We start from the raw sequence: 17,930 nt of genomic DNA, 5'->3' as shown, positions 1-17,930 counted from the left end.
TCTGGCGTGTCAGCCACTCCTCCCAGCTTAGTGTCATCAGCAAACTTGCTGACAGTACACTCAATTCCCTCATCTAAATCATTGATGAATATATTAAATAATACTGGTCCCAATACTGACCCTTGAGGCATTCCACTAGATACAGGCCTCCAACTAGACTCCGCCCCATAGACTACAACTCTCTGGCTTCTGTCCTTCAGCCAGTTTGCAGTCCACCTCACTACCTGATCATCCAGACCACACTTCCTCAATTTAGCTATGAGGATGCTGTGGGAGACTGTGTCAAATGCTTTGCTGAAGTCAAGGTAGACCACATCCACCGCTCTGCCATCATCCATCCACCGTGTTATTTCCTCATAAAGGCTATGAGGTTGATCAAGCATGACTTCCCCTTGGTAAAGCCATGCTGACTGCCCCTCATAACCCTCTTATCCTTGACATGCCTTAAGATGGCACCAAGGATAAGGTGTTCCATCACTTTTCCAGGGATGGAGGTGAGGCTGACCGGTCTATAGTTACCCGGGTCCTCCTTCTTGCCCTTTTTGAAGACTGGAGTGACATTTGCTTTCCTCCAGTCCTCAGGCACCTCTCCCGTTTCCCAAGACTTGGTAAAGATGATGGAGAGTGGTCTAGCAATGACTTCCGCCAGTTCCCTGAGCACCCGCGGGTGCATCCCATCTGGACCCATGGATTTATGGATGTCCAGATTGCTCAACTGGTCTCTAACCCATTCCTCATCGACTAAGGCAAACTGCTCCAGTGACCTGACTTCATCTGAGGTCTCAGGGGTACAGGGCTCTTCAGGACTGCCTCCGGCAGAGTAGACAGAGACAAAGAAGGCATTCAATAACTCTGCCATCTCTGTATCTTCTGTCACCAGGGCACCCATCCCATTCACCAGTGGGCCAACCTTGCCTCTGGTGTTAGTTTTATCAGCTATGTATTTGAAAAAGCTCTTTCTGCTGTCCTTGACCCCTCTCGCCATGTTTAATTCTAAGGAGGCCTTAGCCATCCTAGCTGCCTTCCTACATCCTCTAGCAGCAGCCTTATATTCCTCCCAAGTGGCCAGCCCCTCCTTCCATGACCTGTAAACTCTGCTCTTCCACTTGAGCATACCCAGCAGTTCCTTATTTAGCTACGCAGGTCTCTTGGCCCTCTTCCTTGACTTCCTACGTGTCGGGATGCTCTGATCTTGAGCACTGCAGACATGCCCATTCATCTCAGTTCCCAGAGAACAGTGGAAGACATAAAAAGAAAAAAAGAAAATAAAAAAGCAGGCAACTTACCACCTCTTTGGTGACCTTTATAGACTCCCTTTATACTGACCTATTACTAAGACTCTGGATGCACACCGTAACCAAACCAAGCTTGCTGTTGTGCTAGAGGCAGGGAGCAGAAAGCTGGGAAATTTAAACTGTACCGTTGTCTCTGACCTTAGGACCTTAAACTGAGCACAGCTCTGCAGTACCAAAGTATCAGAAAGCACAGCTCTGTGGGTTTTAAAAGCAACATTATCGTTAACATTAGTATGCAGCTGCTGAAAGTGCCGATAAATCGTGTTTGTTGGTGGGTGTTCAAGTTGCTGTTATGGAGTATGTCTCAGCTGTGTGGCAGATGTGGTTCAATCAGCAACAGCAACATCAGTACTCCACATAAGTTTGGCAGAGGCCAGGAGCAGATTCCTAAGAGATCGTGCTACGTTCCTATCCCTAAATATAATGCACATATCCTTTTACTCATTCCTTTGGAGACAGTTTGTAGCACACAGACTATTTCAGAGCTTATTTTTATGGCACAGATTTTATCAAATACAAGTTTTGTAACAACTTAAATATATGTTTTCCAGTGTTTTACTCAAAACGTGGATTTTTATACATTTTCCCTAGTTGGCAGTAATACTACTAACAGTGATAAATGATCATTAAACAATGATCCCCAATGTCAAGTGAAAAATACTGAAGAACACGTGAGTGATTAAAGTGGTAATCTCAGCTCAGCAATGACAACCTTGTGATTAAGCTTGACTAAAAAGTATTTCTTCATTACTTGCATGTGAACCTGCTCATCATACAAAAACGACTTAATAGTGGGGATGTTTTGAACACTTCAGGTGTTCCCGGACTCGGCCTATTTTTCTGCCTGTGACTATTGCCATGCTGGGACCTGAGGCGTTCCGGGTTCGTTTCTGCAGCCTGTGAGCGTCCGGCACCCCAACAGGCACCGACACGCAGGGACACGGCGGGCCGGGGCTGGGTTGCTTTGCCTGGCTTCACCAGCCAGTGACGCTCCGCGGTGCCCTCGCACCTCCTTCCCCTCAGTGCAACACGCCACAGCGCTTTAAATCTCTCCCGGTTAACGAGCTTCCTCCACACCACGGAAAAGAAGCTTCCTCACCGCGCTGCTGCCCTGCCGCGGGCCCCAGGGCGCCAGCCCGAGCCGCCCCAAGCGCGGGTGCTGAGTCTGACCCACGTCCCCGGCTGCCATTGAGGACCGCACCAAACACGTCACCGCCCCGCCTGCGCCGCCGTGGTGAAGCGGGCACAGCGCGACTGCGGCTGCGCTGGGGTGAGCTGCCATGGGCTATGCAGCCCCCACCGCCGCCAGTAGAGCGGATACAAAGTGACCTTGGCGGCGCGGCCCGCCTCCTTCCGCCGCGCTGCATCCGGGCGCTTGCCGCCGGCCCCGCCGCGCCTGCGCACAGAAGTCCCAGTCTGTCGGGTCTGAGGTGCGGCAGCCGGAGCGGGTGAGTGGGATTGCTGGGGTATCCGCGATCATCGCCTCCTTCGTCTGTCTCCGCGATCTCCTCACCTTCTCCCCTTTCTCTGCAGAGACACCGGATTGTTGCCCCCCGGGACGCCGCCCCCTAAGATGTTCGCTTGCGCCAAGCTCGCTGCCTCGCCCTCCCTGGTGAGTGGGGGCGCCCAGGCCCGCGGGGGGCGCCGGTGCCGCTTCGAATGCCGTGTCCCGGGCTGCAGCAGGGCGGCGGCGGTCGCAAGGCGCCCGGTAGTCGATCGGGTCTCTGGGCCCCTCGGTAGGCCCCTGGGACGAGTCAGTACCTCGGGCTGCCCGGCCGAGTGCGAAAGGGTGAAAGGGGCTGCGGTGGGCCCGGGTATTCCTTCGCGCTTCCTTCGTGTGGGCCAGAGTCATTTGCCAAGGTGAGGGGCCTTCCCGCACGGGCGGTGAAGGGGAGGGCAGCGCATCGAAAAGCTCTTGGGCCTGATGCGCTCTGCACCTTGGTGTAGGTCAAACTCTAGCCTGTTGCTTGCCCTATGCAAGGCCGGGATTTTTTGCCCTTGCAAAGACAAGGGGCTGTCCTGCTTGAAACCGCCCTCTCTAGCCTGCAGAACGTCTCGTTTTGCAAGGTGCAGGCACAGGTTTGCCCTGCAGGAAAAGCTTTGTGCAAGAGCCGATATGACCTTAGCCTGCTGGAAGCCCAAGGACATATGCAGGCCGCTTGTGAAAGAGGGTTCATTCATTTATGCCTGACGATTTAAAAGCCTATGTTGTGTCTGTGCATTTAACAATTCTGGAATTAATTTTGGTGGCTTTTGTTTTTTTCATTTCAAAATGTGTATTGCTGCCTGCTGGTTTGCCTGGCTTTTTTGTTGCTGTTTTGCTACATTTTCTCTCAGTATAAAGCATGTACAGGTTCATTGAATGACATAACTATTCACAATAATGTGTCTGAAGAACAATGCTATCAGATTTCATGGTTGTTTTCGCTTCTGTAGCTTTTATTGTATATCCAGAAATGCAAAGATTGCTGTTTTTCAAGTAAGACAAATGGCTTAGTAGCCATCTTACAGACTATTTTATTGGAACAGCTATGATCAAATGTGGGGTTTTTTATAGGTTTTTTCCTCCTCTTGCAGATCCGTGCTGGATCAAGAATCTTGTACAGACCAATTTCGGCATCTGTGTTGTCTAGGCCAGAGGTCAAGAATGGAGAGGTACCTTATAAACAAAATTCTGTATCTTCCTAAATTACCTGGTGAGCCTAAATGTCCTCAACCTAGAGTTCACTTGTACTAACTCAAATACCTATAGCATGAAACTTGCTTTAAGTCAAACACCCCATAATACCTGTTGCTGTCCTGCTGTTTCCCCTGAAAAGTCTTTCATATTTAAATTTGATTGCTTTCATGTGGAACAGGTAACACTGAAGTTTTTTTAACTCTTAGTATAGTCTCATCACTTGGAAGAGCAACTAGACATTGGATCTAATACAACTTTTGAAATTGCAGAATAACACTGTTAAAGTGGTCATAGATGATGGTCTGTGTCTGAATATAATCTTTTTCATGTTTTGTTTTCTTAGGGCAACTCAACACTTAATGGGGCTCAAAATACTGTCTCCCGACTAGCACTTAGAGAATTCCAGACTAGTGCTATCAGCAGGGACATTGACACTGCTGCCAAATTTATTGGTGCTGGTGCTGCCACAGTAGGTGTGGCTGGTTCTGGTGCTGGTATTGGAACAGTCTTCGGTAGTCTAATCATTGGTTATGCCAGGTAATCAATCTCTGTCCTACAAAGCTCTCGAATTGCATGCAGATATATGTTGAGACAGCACCCCCCAGATAAGCCAAGCAGTAATAAGGATGATGGCACTAAAATAAATTTTGTTAATAATTACTGTTAGTGATAAACATGGCTAAATAGAATAATATGAAACCATTCATTGGGATGGCTCCGTTGTTAAATTCAGAATTATGTATACTCCTGCCTAGAGAAGAGACATGAAAGAAGTGAGATTATTAGACTTTGTTGATGTTCTGATCACCAAAGTCCACTGTTTCAGCATTTAGTTCCAAAACTGAACTAAAAATCTAGCCTGGATTTTTTTTTTCCCATGTGAGGGGAGAAGTCCTAAAGAGAGACTGCATGAAAACTGGTAATAAGCAATGTGAGTTTGTATGCTTTAGACTTTGTAGTTAGGATTGTTGCCTAGAAATGGGTGCTTAATTCATTTTTCTAACACAATCAGCTTTGTATCTCAGACTGTGTAACTATTTTATAGAATGGAATCTGAAGGGGGTGGGAATTTTATAGTAGGGATGAGCTCCTTCCAGATAAGTTTACAATGTTCGTGTAGTAGAAATAGTTCGCGTGGTATCATGGAAGAGCAGACTTGATACAGACATAAAAAAGCTTTTAACAGACTGTTTCATGTTCTTTGCTCTTTAAACCAGTTAAGACTTAATGTCTTATTTCTTAATAAAGACTTTTAAGCCCTACTGAAGACAAGGAAGTTCGCCTTCCACTTGAAGAAGTATAAGTATTTTCAGTACAAAACTAATGTCTCCTTAATTTGGCATGAATTTCATTAAGAGGTTGTAGAATGTTACTTCATATTGAAGTTTTTCTACTCTTCCACACACTTGGAGGGATAATTCATTGCATTTTTGAAACAAACTGCTGTGTAGTTATTTGGTTTTTTTTGCTCTAGGTGCTTTCAGTTCCTCTATTTGTGTTAGACTTACTTAAAACGCTGCACACAAACTTCCTTGGAATATAGTTTTAATGTCACAGATGTGAAGTAAATTTACAAAGCATAGTGCTGACAGTTCCTGCTTGGGAGGATGTGGAGAAGTCAAATTCAAAAGCATATAGGAATGTAATCAACAAAAACTGTGCTTATTTGTAACAGCCATATAAAATCTGCATAATCTGAATCTAGTCTTAATTGCCAACTCATTTGTCTTCAGTAAGATCCTTGCTAAAAATTACTCCTGCTTGGATTTATGGGATTTTCCAGTTATTGAATATGTGGCAAGGAAGTATGAGGTTCTGAATCTGTCAGATGCATTAAACTGTATGAAAAACATCTTAATTGTAAAGATAAAAAGGACTTACACCTTCACTTTCTTTTAGAAATCCTTCTCTGAAGCAGCAGCTGTTCTCATATGCTATCCTGGGATTCGCCCTGTCTGAAGCTATGGGTCTCTTCTGTCTGATGGTTGCATTCTTGATCCTATTTGCCATGTGAAAGGAGATCTGCCTGTAATACTGGCATTGGAATGTAACTCTGCATTTTATGGGACTCCCAAAATGTTGGTATCATGGAAATTGATGCTGTTTCCGAAGTCATTTCATTAAAGATAACAACTTTAACTGTCAACCTGTTGCCTGCATTTATTGTCTTTCTCACTAGGGTATCTGGAAGACAGCATCTTGTCATTCAGTCACCACGGATTTCTCCTGATAATGACATATAACATAGAAGCCTTCAAATAATGATTTCAAGTTGAACATTTTATTTATTAATATATATGAGCATGTTGCTTGTCTGTTAAAATTAATGTGGCATATCCTTGAAAAATCAAAGGATACACAGATTACATTTGAAAGGCTGTACTTGCTGGCCTTGTTCCTTCACTTGCCTTTCAAACTTACCCAGCACTGTTTCTGCACAGTTTTTCCAGGCTGGCTGGCACATAAGGTGTTCTGGTGCCTTTTGCTAGAAGGAACTAAACACAAATCCACAAACAGTGATAGGAGAGTTCCCTTTGCATCAGTTTTCAGTTACATGATAAATTTTGATCACCATGGTAAAAAATTTCCACTTGGGTCTGACCAGTGTTCCAGTTGAACTAAACTAACAATTTCTTCAGGTGATCCATATTTTTAGGTGGTCTGGAATTGTGGCACATTGATATTACACTCTTACTTAGTTACTGCATTCTTGGCATCATGTAATTAAATGGGATAACTTCCAGCTTCCTAATTTTGTTAAGTCAGCCTTGCATTCTCTCTCAAATTCTTTTAGTAGCAGTAGGATCAAAGCATTTTTATTAAGAAAATATCTGCAGTTATCAAGCTTTGCTTCTCACGATATCTGTCTTAATTTAAATGCATTTACAGTATTGTCTATGCTTACAGCAACATGCTGTGTGCTACTATATGCTAATCTGGTAGGGGAGGTGATAGCATCTCAAGCTTTATTCAGAATATTAAATAATAGATCTGATCATTCAACAAATGTAAGCTGTACTTTGGAAGAACATGGGTAAGCTTGTTATAAGCTTTGTCAGCTTGCTGTTAAATGGGTGATTACTGAATTAAATCTAGGAGATCTTTTAATGTAAGCTGCCTGTCCCTGGGGAAATGGAGAAATGACTAGTGGCTCTCAGATAATTGCAAGGTGCAGGTAAGACTTGTTTTCATCCAAATTCAAATACCACACTGGTGTTCATATAGTCTAGTGGTAGACTTGGTAGTCCTGAATGATCCTATGATTCATGTAGCCTAACTCAAACCTAGCATGAGAAGTTAATCTCCCCATATGTTCTTCGGAGAACACAGTCATCTCAAAAGGATTAAAAGTTGCTTTGTAGATACAGAGAGCATCCATTTATATATGTGAGGTTTAGAGGTGTAGAATATGCAGCATCCTTAAATATTCAGCTATAGCACAGTAGTGCCTTACATGACTAGGTCTGGAAGTGGGTTTTTTTTGCAGGGTGAGAGAGGGTTAGGAGGTAAATCATACTGCAGTTATCTTTCATGTGGTTTATGCTCATGCAGTGTTTATTTTATGAGCTTACTATTATTTATTCTCATAAGCTGTTCTATTACAGAGCTGACATACAGTGCATTTGCCTTGGATGAAAGGTAGATAATGATTATTAGAATTCTAGGCTAAAGCTCATCTGTGTACTTCTGTGCTGCTGGTAGGTGAACTTTGCTCTGTTCTTTCAGTACTGTAGAGGTCTCTGAGGGCATTTGAGGTGGCAGTCCATATTTGCTAATATTGTGGACTAGTCTAATGAGGTAGCTTAATTCCAACTTCGATCAAACAAGTCTCTTCAGACTTGTCGTGGCAAAGTCTAGCTCCGAGTCTGTCATATTATTTGAACCATATAAAATGGTTCTGCTGAGTTGTGATTGTGTTTGGTGTTGGAAGATCTGGCTAAGCTATTGCTCTGTAACCTCAATAAGAAAGCCACAGGAGTCACCAAGGTTTGAATAACAAGTTCTGGATTTACATCCCATCTTTTCCCATGCAGTTCACCCTGTCAACATGTACCCCTTTCTCTATGATTAGCCTTGTCTGAAAGGCAGTGGACATCTCAGGTGATCCTGTGTATGGATGTGAAGCCTGTCTGTTTTAGTAGTAGCATCTCCCCAAGCTTGTTATCTTTTAACTCACTCTTAGACTGGTGAACTTGGACAAAACCCAAGTGAACTTCCTGTTTGGTTATGTCAATCTCAAAAGAATCAGATCTCAGTGTTACAGATAAGAGACTAATCAAGGACTTTCAAAACATGGCAACAAACCTTCACACAGAGGATTATCCTCCTTATAGACAATAAGGGGCTTAGAGACAATGAGCGATGGGTGGATTTTCACATCTGAATGATCACAGGGCACGTTGGCTGCCTTTTTCCATTCTGTATTTTCCTTGTTCTTGTAAAACAGCATAGTTTCAGTGGTTACTTAAGCACTTGGTCAATTTGAATGGTCTTACAAAGACAGAAGATACTCTTCAGTTTTCCTAAAATGCTCATAAAAGAGACAACTAAATGTGTAAAAGATCAAATGTTTTTTACCAAAATAAAAAACAAAACCCACAATAAATCCTCACCCCAAACCAAAATTCTCCCAGCCTCTTTGCAGTGAGTGACTGGGCAGCAGCAGGACTCTTACAGAATCATAGAATGGTTTGGGTTGGAAAGGACCTTAAGGTCATCTAGTTCCAGTCCCCCTGACGTGGGCAGGGGCACTTTTCACTAGACCAGGTTGCTCAAAGTCCTGTCCAACCTGGCCTTGCACACTGACAAGGATGGGGCAGCCACAGCTTCTCTGGGTAACCTGTGCCAGTGGCTCACCACTCTCACAATAAAAAATTTTCTTAAATCCAACCTAAATCTTCCCTGTTTAAGTCTGAACCCAAACTTATCTTCTCCTTAAGAGTTTACATCAAGAACTCTTTTTTTATAGGTTAGAGAAAACAGATTGAAAGTTCCATGAGGTTATGCTATAGGCTTAACTTTCCTGGAACCTTTTTCAGTTTCTTTTGTATGGACTGTGCTGACCTTAAAGACTCACGGAAAAAGCTCATGGAAATCTGTACTGTAGGTTCTCCAGATCCAAAGACTTCATGTTTCATTGTTGAAGCTGAAGCAAAGATCTGCATTGTCTCTGAATAACTATGCTGGCTGCTATCCCAATAGATCAGACAGCATGCCACCTCTGAAAGTGATGAGCACAATAGCATTATCCTAACGTATAATGAAGGAAATATTTGTGTTACAAATTACACTCTGAAGTTATTGCTGCAGGTAAAAAAGTGATTCATCCTGCTGCCTTTTTTTTTTTTTTTTTCCTTCCTGCTTTCACTCCATTTATGGGGTTTTTTTTGCACCAATTTTAGAACGAAGAAAGGCAAGTAACTTGCGGTTCAGGTTTTTGGTCAGGGCTGATGTTGTCACGTGAGGGTAAAGCTAAACCACTGAAAAATACTTGCTTACATACAGCTTTAAGTTGCTTTGTGAAGAAATTGATCTATACTCCTTGGTTTTTCTGCACTCATATTTAAGCCCTTTGCAACATGCTCACAGTAAAGAGTAATTCCACTTTTAAGCAAACATGTACTTTTATGTACTGGTTTTTATCCCACCTTATCTTAAAGAACTTTGCAAAATTGTTGCACAAAAATAATTTGCAAGAAGTGAAACATACTATATTGTCTTTTGTAAGTTCAGGGAAACTTAGAAAAAGTGTAATTTCCTGGAACTAATACTACTATTTTAAAAATATATATTTATTTTGTGGTTACTCATATTTTCAATACTCTCAGATCAGTCTCGGAGTAAGACAGTTCCAAATGATACACAGGCAGAGAATTAAAACTTCATCTGTGATTCAGGGTACATAGTGGCTGAACTGTTTCACCACGTATCATATATGATGAATTTTTTTATTAATGCAAAATGCTTCCAGTTCCTCGTTTGTAAAATTTATGTACTTCCTTTCATTGTATAGTGCTGCAGCGGGTTTGGTGCAACGTTAAATCGAGTGAACGTTTAGGAGAAACCTGGCTTCAGGCACACACCTAGCTCCTGACATGGGAGTTGTGATGCACAAAGACGGGGAAGCTAGAGGAACAGAGCCAGTACACGGGTTTGGAGGGCTGATTATTCCTAAAGTTAGACGTGTCCAGCGCACCAAGAGCTGTTGCTGAGCAAAGCCTTAGAGCGATTTAGGCTCTAACCGCTTTCTGCTGCCTTCCCCTCGCAGCAGCAGCAGCAGCAGCAGCAGCACTCCTGGACAGCCACCAGCAGAGGATGGGCGCCTCATCCTCCGCGCTCCCCACCCGGCATAGCTGCACAAATCCTCCACCGCCGGCAGCGTTACCAGCGTAGCCGGCAGCGTTACCAGCGTAGCCGGCGAGGTCTTCAGCCAGCCACACCCGCTGGGCTCCCTGGCAGGGTCAGGGGTGCATTTCTGCACTGCATGCTGGGCGCAGGAGCTGCTGTTAGCACTATACCCGAGACACAAGCCCCAATCCCCCTCAGCCACACCCGGGCACCGGGCGCTTCCGGCCTCACCTCCCGCCGCCGGCAGCGCCCAACCGGCACCGCGGATCAGCCCTCCGCCCCGCCCTCCCTTGCCACGTGATCCTCACCTCCCCGCTACCCGCGGAGATGTCAGCCGAGCTCTCGCGAGAAGTGACGGAAGCCTGTGGGGGACCTGGCCTTTAATGTGCGGTTCGGCCCGTGTTCCCGGGGTGAGTTTGTAAACACGAGCCCGGCCTGTCGCGGCCCGACAGCTCCTCCCTCCGCGCTGCGGCGGCGCCCGGGCGGGCGAGCGCACCGAGGGCGGAGGGGAGGGAGCGGCCCCGCTCCCCCGGCAATAGGCGGGGGATACCCGGGAGGCAGTAACATGGCGCCGCCGCTCCTCTTCACGGCAGCCCCCTCCCCCACCGCGGCCTGCGGCTCCCGCTGCCCCTAGAGCTGGGGCGGGGCGGCCCGGCCGGCGCCGCGGAGACCGTTACCCGCCCGGAGGTAGGGGTCCTGGCGGGCGCCCCGAGGGCGCGGAGCGGGGAGGCGAGTGGTGAAGGGGGCTGCAGTTCCTCGCGCCCCCCATCCGGAAGTGGGCTGCCCTGCTGGGGCATCGCCGGTACCTGCCCCGGGCCCGGCCCGCGGCGGGAGATGGAAGGCGGAGGGAGTGCGGGAGGAAGGGGGCAGCCGGGCCTGGGCTTGCCGGCTCAGCTCAGCTCCAAGGAGGCCTCTCCCTGCATCCGCCTGCTCTGAAGGGAGATCTTGGGTTGTATCCGGTGCTGTGCGGAAGGTGCTGAGAGGGGTACGTGCGGGGGGTGTGTTGGGAGGGAAGGTAAGAACGGCTCTTCTGCACCAGAGGGATGTGGAGGCTTGCCCGCGACGTGGGCCTTTTGGACCAGTTGTCCCATTGACTTTGCCTGTTATTGTGCATTATGCCGCTCGAGTTGTCCTAATAAAAGGTCTCCTAAGCTTTCACATTATAAACCCTCAAGCAGTGATGGCTGCACGATGTTTTAGGCACAGATGTTTTATGCCATGATGCAACTTAATGTTTGGAGTTAAGGGATATGTGTGCTGCCATGTTGCTTCTGCAGTCCTACTCATGCTACAATTTTCTGCATCACACTCTCTTGGAGTGAGATCCATGAGTATGTTTCAATGTTTTATCAATATACTCGAGTCACTGATTTGTTTTTCATTATATAGTTTTTTCCCAGAGATGTTTTATCTTCAAATGCTGATACTGACACCTGTCCCCTTGCACTAGAATCAGAAATTTTAATAAAGCTCAATTCTGAATTATCTGCTGCTTTTGAAATAGTGACCCTGAGTATGGCTAAGATCTGTGTTCTTTTCCACATTTTAAAATAATGGTTTTGTTTTCTTCTAGCCATATTCTACTCAGTGAATATGATGTCCCATGCTAGATGGAGTTTAGTAGTAAGAGATCTTGCTGAAGTTAAGGTCATAATACTGCTAGGTCTGTGTTAGATGCTGAATTCATCACTAGCTGATAAAATGAAGAGGACCTTTCCTTGTGGCCCTGGTCTTCCACAAGTGTTTTAGACTGATTTCTTCAGCCTTCCACTGCAACATAGGTTAACATCTATTAGCAGATATCCAGTTGCAGACATAATTTCAGAGAGACAGACTGTAGTCATTAGGTGTTCACTTAAATTCTCTTAGTGTTTATAATTCTGCATTCCAGAATCAGAATTGGGAAGCTGTCTTATTTAAAAACAGGAACTTTGTCAGGGGCTGCTTGTAATATAACACATCAAAAAGTTTGAAATAATAAAAGAATCAATCTGTACATGGAGTGAAGCAGCTTTTTTAAAATATTCATTATGAGTGTATGTTTTAATACTTGATACTGTGTGCTAATACTTAATCAACTAGTTGGGCCTTTTTTCTTCTTCACAGTGTATTTGTTATTTTTATCCTGCTTTGAAGGCTAGAAATATGATTGTTTGGTATGTCTTTTTCCAGAAACTCCTAGACTGTGCAGCATCTAACATAATGTACCTTCAGGTCTTACATTTGATCATATATAATTTTATAAATACTTTTGGTTTTCATTCTACTTCTGTTGTGTGACCAAAGTGTTGGGCAGCCTGAGATGAATGATTTTAATCTCATTTAATTAAAATTTTTGGTGTATCTTGAGCCTGTAATTCCTTTTTTGTCATCAGCTGTTCTTTTTTTTTTTTTTTTTTTTGCCTTCAGTTATTAATTAACTTAAACTTACAAAGGCACATTTTTGACTTTGAGAAGTTTTAATATCTTTAAAAAGTCATATGTTATTTCTGATTTTTTTTTTTTTTTTTTGTTATGGTTCCTTAAAATAATTCTAATTTCTGGATAAAAATAATGCATTAAATGTTTTCAGAGGAGCAAACATGGTTCAATACTACTAACTTATCTTTTTGAATAATAAATAGATTTCAAGTTATTGTTGTCCCCCTGCATAACTTAACTACATTTATTTCAAATCAATAATACGCAGTTGATATAGTGATAGAAATATGAGTCAATATTTAATAATTATGCAAAAAAAAAAAATCCCAAGTTTATGCCATACTGTTTCTAGCATTGTTCTTCATCAGTTTCAGTTCAGCCTGAGAAGTTTTCAGTCAGCTCCAGTTCAGACAGGAGCTTCCTTTCTATTCCAAGCAATATGCTATGTTTCCCTTTCTAGGTAAATGACAGTGGTCATTTGTATTATTCCTCACAGGAAAAAAAAATCGTTCTGTTTTAATGAGCAGTGGGAGTCCTGTAGTGAGATACTTATGATATATTTAAATATTTTTTAAAAATAAATTCTTAATTATTGTATTCAATTTTATACTTCAGGGATGCAATCTAAAAAACATCTAAAAATGAAGTAACTTTTTGTTAAGCTTTTTTTACTATTTGTTGAAAGTAGTGTAGGAAATGGAGATTGTATTTTTAATGTTTATTAGATTGATGGGCAAAATTAAGACATTCAAACCTAGATAAATGAGCTGGGGAAGCCAAGTCCTTATATCTCTCTAAGCAAATTGTGAAAGTATCAGTCGAATATTAACCCGTGTATATTACTTCTGAGGTTCATTGGCCTTTCACTTGTCTACAAGAGCTATAATTCACACAGCATGAGTTTTCAGTAAGTCAAAGAAAGACCAAGGCACCTTTAAAAATACATAAGCCAGGGGGTTAACTTAGGAGCTGCCGTATTAAGCCAACAGGAAATGTTAAGCCTGAGGACTTTACTTTTTCCATTAGTGCTCTCTGTTTACCAGAAATGTACCTTTATGTGGAAAAAGCCTGCTTCTTCCACAAAGCTGAAGTGACTTAATTGGTTTGTTTCTGTACATGTGACTGTCCAGCTGACTTTCTTGTTCCTATTTGAACTTAAGTCAATCTTCCTCACTTCTTGCATCTTTTCATCTTGTCCAGATATTCTCCCTTTTATAGAATCTTAGACAAACCATGAAAGGTATGGAATTAACTTTAGGCATTAGTTACAAGCAGTTAATAATAGCAAAGCAAAAAGTGCCCAACATTTGACTGTTTTAAAAGAAAAAATACGAGAATTATGCTATGGTCATTAAATTCTTCCTTATTCTTCCTCAGAACTCTGTGAAACTGGTCATGTGTCTTCTAGGAAATAGCACAACCATTCTGTTAAGCAGTGAAGTGTGAAGAAGGAGCTCCCGTTTAACTGCTTGCCAGTTTTTGAGGTTTACAACCTTTAAATATTCTGGCCTACATCTTACAGTTTTGTTGCAGAATCTGCTGAGCTACTTTCTGGTGATCTCACTTTCTTTAAGAAGAGGAATAATTTTACTTTTCTGTTTTTTTTCTCCTCCATTCTCTTCATCATTCAGTTTTAATTTTTAGGAACTCTAAATTCTATGGCATTACACAAATACAGACAGAACACATTTGAAAGTGGACTGTAATGCTCAAGTATTAATTACACCACTTTTGCTTCATCTTTCTTCTTTTGGTTTATAGGAAACGGAAAAAAAAAAAAAAGCTGTTCCAGGCCCTTCAGGTAAGTGAAGCAATTGTTTTTTCCTTTAAAATACAAATTATGTTTTTATTTATGTTGCTTCTTATTAAGTGGTGTGTTCTACATACTAACTTTGGATTTTTACTGAAAGCAGAACTTGCAAGTCTGCCTCTATAGAAAACTGTGGAAATAATTGTGGAAATAAAGATAGGCTTAAATGTGAAAGGTGATGAAAATTTAAGCTGTGCAATACTGTATGCAAGTATTGAAAGTATAGAAGGTGCCCTGTTCGTTTTGATTTGCTTTGATTTGTTTGGTTGCAAGAGAAAAGCATCTCTTTGAACTGTGAAGGGCTTAAATTTGGAAAACAAAAATAGCTACTTTTTTTTTTATTTTTCTCTGAAGAAGCTTATCTATTAGAATTTTTGTTGGAGCCAAGCAAAACACTAAATTCAGTTCTTCAGATAATCATTAAGATAATGTCATTCTTTACAGTGGCAAATATATTTGGTCCACTTCACTTTGAAAAAGTATGCATCTCAAGTAGAACTCTTAAAGTTGATAAAGACTTTGAAATATTGCTATACCTTGCCCTTTAGTGCTTCAGTTTCCCATTAAAAAAATGAAGCTATAAAGTAAAATCTTATACAACCTAAAGCAACTACATACTGTGATGGGATCTACAAAAAAAGCTTACTAAGAGTTAATAATTCTGTATACAGTAAGAGTTTGTATCTTGCAATAAAAAGGGTCACAATTCCAGATCAAATGTAAAGAATAAAAGGAAATGTTGAATAGACATGATTGGTCTTGAGGAAACACAAACATCCATAGGAAAAGACATCACTGATACTGTAGCTTAAGCACTTTATAGCGTATAGACCCAGGCGAGTCTCAGTGCTGATGGACTACTGTAATTCTGATTTGTCTCAGTGGCCTAAACCAGTTTTTGTTGAACTTTCATTTTTTCAAACCAGAATGCACAGATGTTTCTTGAATTGGAGCCACATGCGGGTGGTCAGCCTAGCAGAAAAACTGGGGTTTGTATCACACGTAAGCAGTAGTAGATAAATCAGTATACTACAGTAGCTGTCAGATTGTCCTCTATGGACTGTCCAGCTTACGGGAGTGACATGTTTGTGAGGATGTGCATCTCGTCTTGCTTGGTGACGAATAGAGGAATGCTGACATTAAAAAGCTGATTTGGTAGTCGATTTTGTTGGTTGGTTGGTTTGGGGTTTTTTGCTATGTTTATAGTTGCCTGTCTTTTCTGTGTTGAGTTTAGGCTGTTTTCTTCTGTGCTGTTTGTGTCAGCCTTAATGTTACAGGAGGGGAGCCTTGGTGTTGCAGCACTGCTTAGAATAAGTAATTACAGGGTAAGACTGCACAGTCCACAAGCAGGTTAGTGCGTAGAGGTCTTTTGGCATGCAGCATGCCTTATACAGGTAAAGTGTGTAGAGGCTTTAGCTAGAAGTCTGATGAATCTTTACTAGGTGTGCATGAAGAATGATTTTTTTATTATTTTTTTTTCCCAGCAAATTTGGAGGGTATTTTATAAGGTTTATCAATATGTGTACATTTTAAACAGCTATTTAAATGTTTAATAGAAAAAAAAAAATGAGGTGTCAGTTCTGTTTTACATGTTCCCGTATGTAGGGAGTTAAGAGAAAACAGAAAAAGCTTTAGCAGTAAAGTCAACAAAGCACTGCTAAAGTCAGTGTATGATTCTATTCTTTTACAAATTGTCTGCAGGAAGATAGTTTAGAAGCAAGCCCTGAAGTGTGTAGTAATAGTTTCCAGAAAGTGTACCTAGGATGTTCAATTAAAAATCTTATCAAAATATACAAATAATTGTTGAAGCTATTTTTGTAGTACATTTATATAAACGCTAGTGTGTCATTTCATAGAAAACATCTTTATTTTTTCAGTAAGCACACTGTCCTAAATGTTGATTAATTGGTTGCAAATATTACAACATGTTAAATGGAGAGAACGTGAAAGTATTCTACGTTTGTGTTAAGTATAGAGCAAACACCAAAAAAGAGATACTGCTTTCTGATTTCAGTACCAAAGTTGATTATATTGCTGAGATTATTTCTTGGTTTTCCCATGTTCAGCACTGATCCGGTTTCTCAATGTGACTCGAGGGTGTCTTTATGCTACTGAAAGGAATTTAAGGTTGGAAGGCTTACAGAAGAAAATTGCAGTTCAGTGGACTGTAGTAAGAATCATTGCACTGAATTGTTTAGTTTATCTGAAGAGATAAATTAAGGCTGGAGTTTCACATTCAGATTGGATTGCTTCAGGAACCATCTTTTTTCTATGGGACAAGGTGTTTGCTGTTGCCTGGGTAACAATCCAAGGTGGCTATAATTCATCTCTAGCAATTAGGTTAGCAGTTTACATACTTTATTTCTCATTTGGTTGGATGAGCAATATTTTTGTCAAGATGGCGTTTAAGTTGCTATTTTGGTTTTCAGGGGAAGAGTATTTTCTAAATTCTTCTCTTTTTTTAGTGTGATATTCTCTTCTAGAGCAGTCAGTCTCCAATAGCCTTTTGAAATCAGAGTGGCAATCATCAACTTCCTTTCTGCAAATCTGCCTTCTATGTATTAGTTGTATTATTCCTATCAGGCAACAAACAGTGCACATGACACAGAGGAGGCAAAGGATGGGGTTTTTTTGTCTGTTTTCCCTAGCACCAACAGTATTAGTTGTTGGGCTGTAAAGTTAACCATGCTAAGTCCTCTAAAACTGTCAGATCATTACTCAGATTTTGCTGAGTTGAAAGGCTGTTCACCTCTGTTTCTGGCTATAGCATCTTTATGGTACACTTCAAATTTCAGAGTTATCTTAGATTGCTCAGAATTTCATCCACTGAAATTTTCATTATCTCCAAGGATGGAGATTCCATAGCCCCACTGGGAAACCTGTTCTAGTGTTCAGCTGTTCTTACTGAGTGACTTTCATTTTTCTTTTTTCCTCTCCCCTTATACTTGCTGTTAACTTTCTTAGTGTGGCTAGTGAATGTTGCATCTCATCCTTTTGTTGTACACTACCCAGAGTCTGGATTTATCTTCTCTATAACAATACATTAGGTAGTGTAATACCATAATTAGGTCCTTCCTTAGCCTTCCTTCTCCATGCTGAACAAACTTTGCTTCCTGGTATTCCTCTTCTATATAATAGCCATGCCTCCTATTTTGGTGGGGTCCCTGCTGGTTTCTCTTCAGTTTGTCATCTATCTTGAGGGGCTCAAATCTGGACAAGCGCTCCAGCTGTAGTCTCATAAGTGCCAGATAAAGAAGAATAATCACTTCCCTTCATCTGGTTGCTATGCTCTTGCTAATTCAGCCCAGTAGGCTGCTAGGTTTCAGTGCTGCAAGTGACATGATGCTAAGTCATGTTCAGTTTGTCCACAAGGAGT

The 17,930-nt window shown here is 42.0% G+C and overlaps 2 protein-coding genes across 12 annotated transcripts in view; both read left to right on the top strand.

The window, feature by feature from the left end:
• The first annotated feature begins 2,689 nt into the window (after positions 1-2,689).
• ATP5MC3 (ATP synthase membrane subunit c locus 3) lies at positions 2,690-6,121 on the top strand. Its single transcript, XM_080620915.1, has 5 exons — positions 2,690-2,743; positions 2,829-2,907; positions 3,873-3,950; positions 4,319-4,512; positions 5,875-6,121. The coding sequence occupies exons 2-5, from the start codon at positions 2,869-2,871 to the stop codon at positions 5,987-5,989; spliced, it is 426 nt and encodes a 141-aa protein (XP_080477041.1). The 5' UTR covers positions 2,690-2,743; positions 2,829-2,868; the 3' UTR covers positions 5,990-6,121.
• Positions 6,122-10,668: 4,547 nt separating this feature from the next.
• ATF2 (activating transcription factor 2) overlaps positions 10,669-17,930 on the top strand; it is a 44,599-nt gene continuing 37,337 nt past the window's right edge. For 7 of the 11 annotated variants that reach the window (XR_013957122.1, XM_080620432.1, XM_080620431.1 and 4 more), the window contains exons 1-2: positions 10,669-10,733; positions 14,506-14,545. The gene's annotated coding sequence lies outside the window, so the exon portion shown is untranslated. Of the gene's footprint in view, positions 10,734-10,753; positions 11,309-14,505; positions 14,546-15,480; positions 15,544-17,930 lie in introns of those variants that run through there. The other 4 variants (XM_080620428.1, XM_080620427.1, XM_080620426.1 and 1 more) reach the window with 4 other exon arrangements.

Source organism: Psittacula echo (genome assembly GCF_963264785.1).
Source record: "Psittacula echo genome assembly, chromosome: 6".
Classification (NCBI taxonomy): Eukaryota; Metazoa; Chordata; class Aves; order Psittaciformes; family Psittacidae; genus Psittacula; species Psittacula echo.
This window is presented reverse-complemented; position numbering and strand designations above follow the sequence as displayed.

Excerpts from the sequence above, each read along its gene's own strand:
- ATP5MC3 (XM_080620915.1), top strand. The coding sequence starts at position 2,869 with ATGTTCGCTTGCGCCAAGCTCGCTGCCTCGCCCTCCCTG. Across the intron at positions 3,951-4,318 it reads CAGAGGTCAAGAATGGAGAG|GGCAACTCAACACTTAATGG; the intron begins GTACCTTATAAA and ends TTGTTTTCTTAG. Across the intron at positions 4,513-5,874 it reads CTAATCATTGGTTATGCCAG|AAATCCTTCTCTGAAGCAGC; the intron begins GTAATCAATCTC and ends ACTTTCTTTTAG.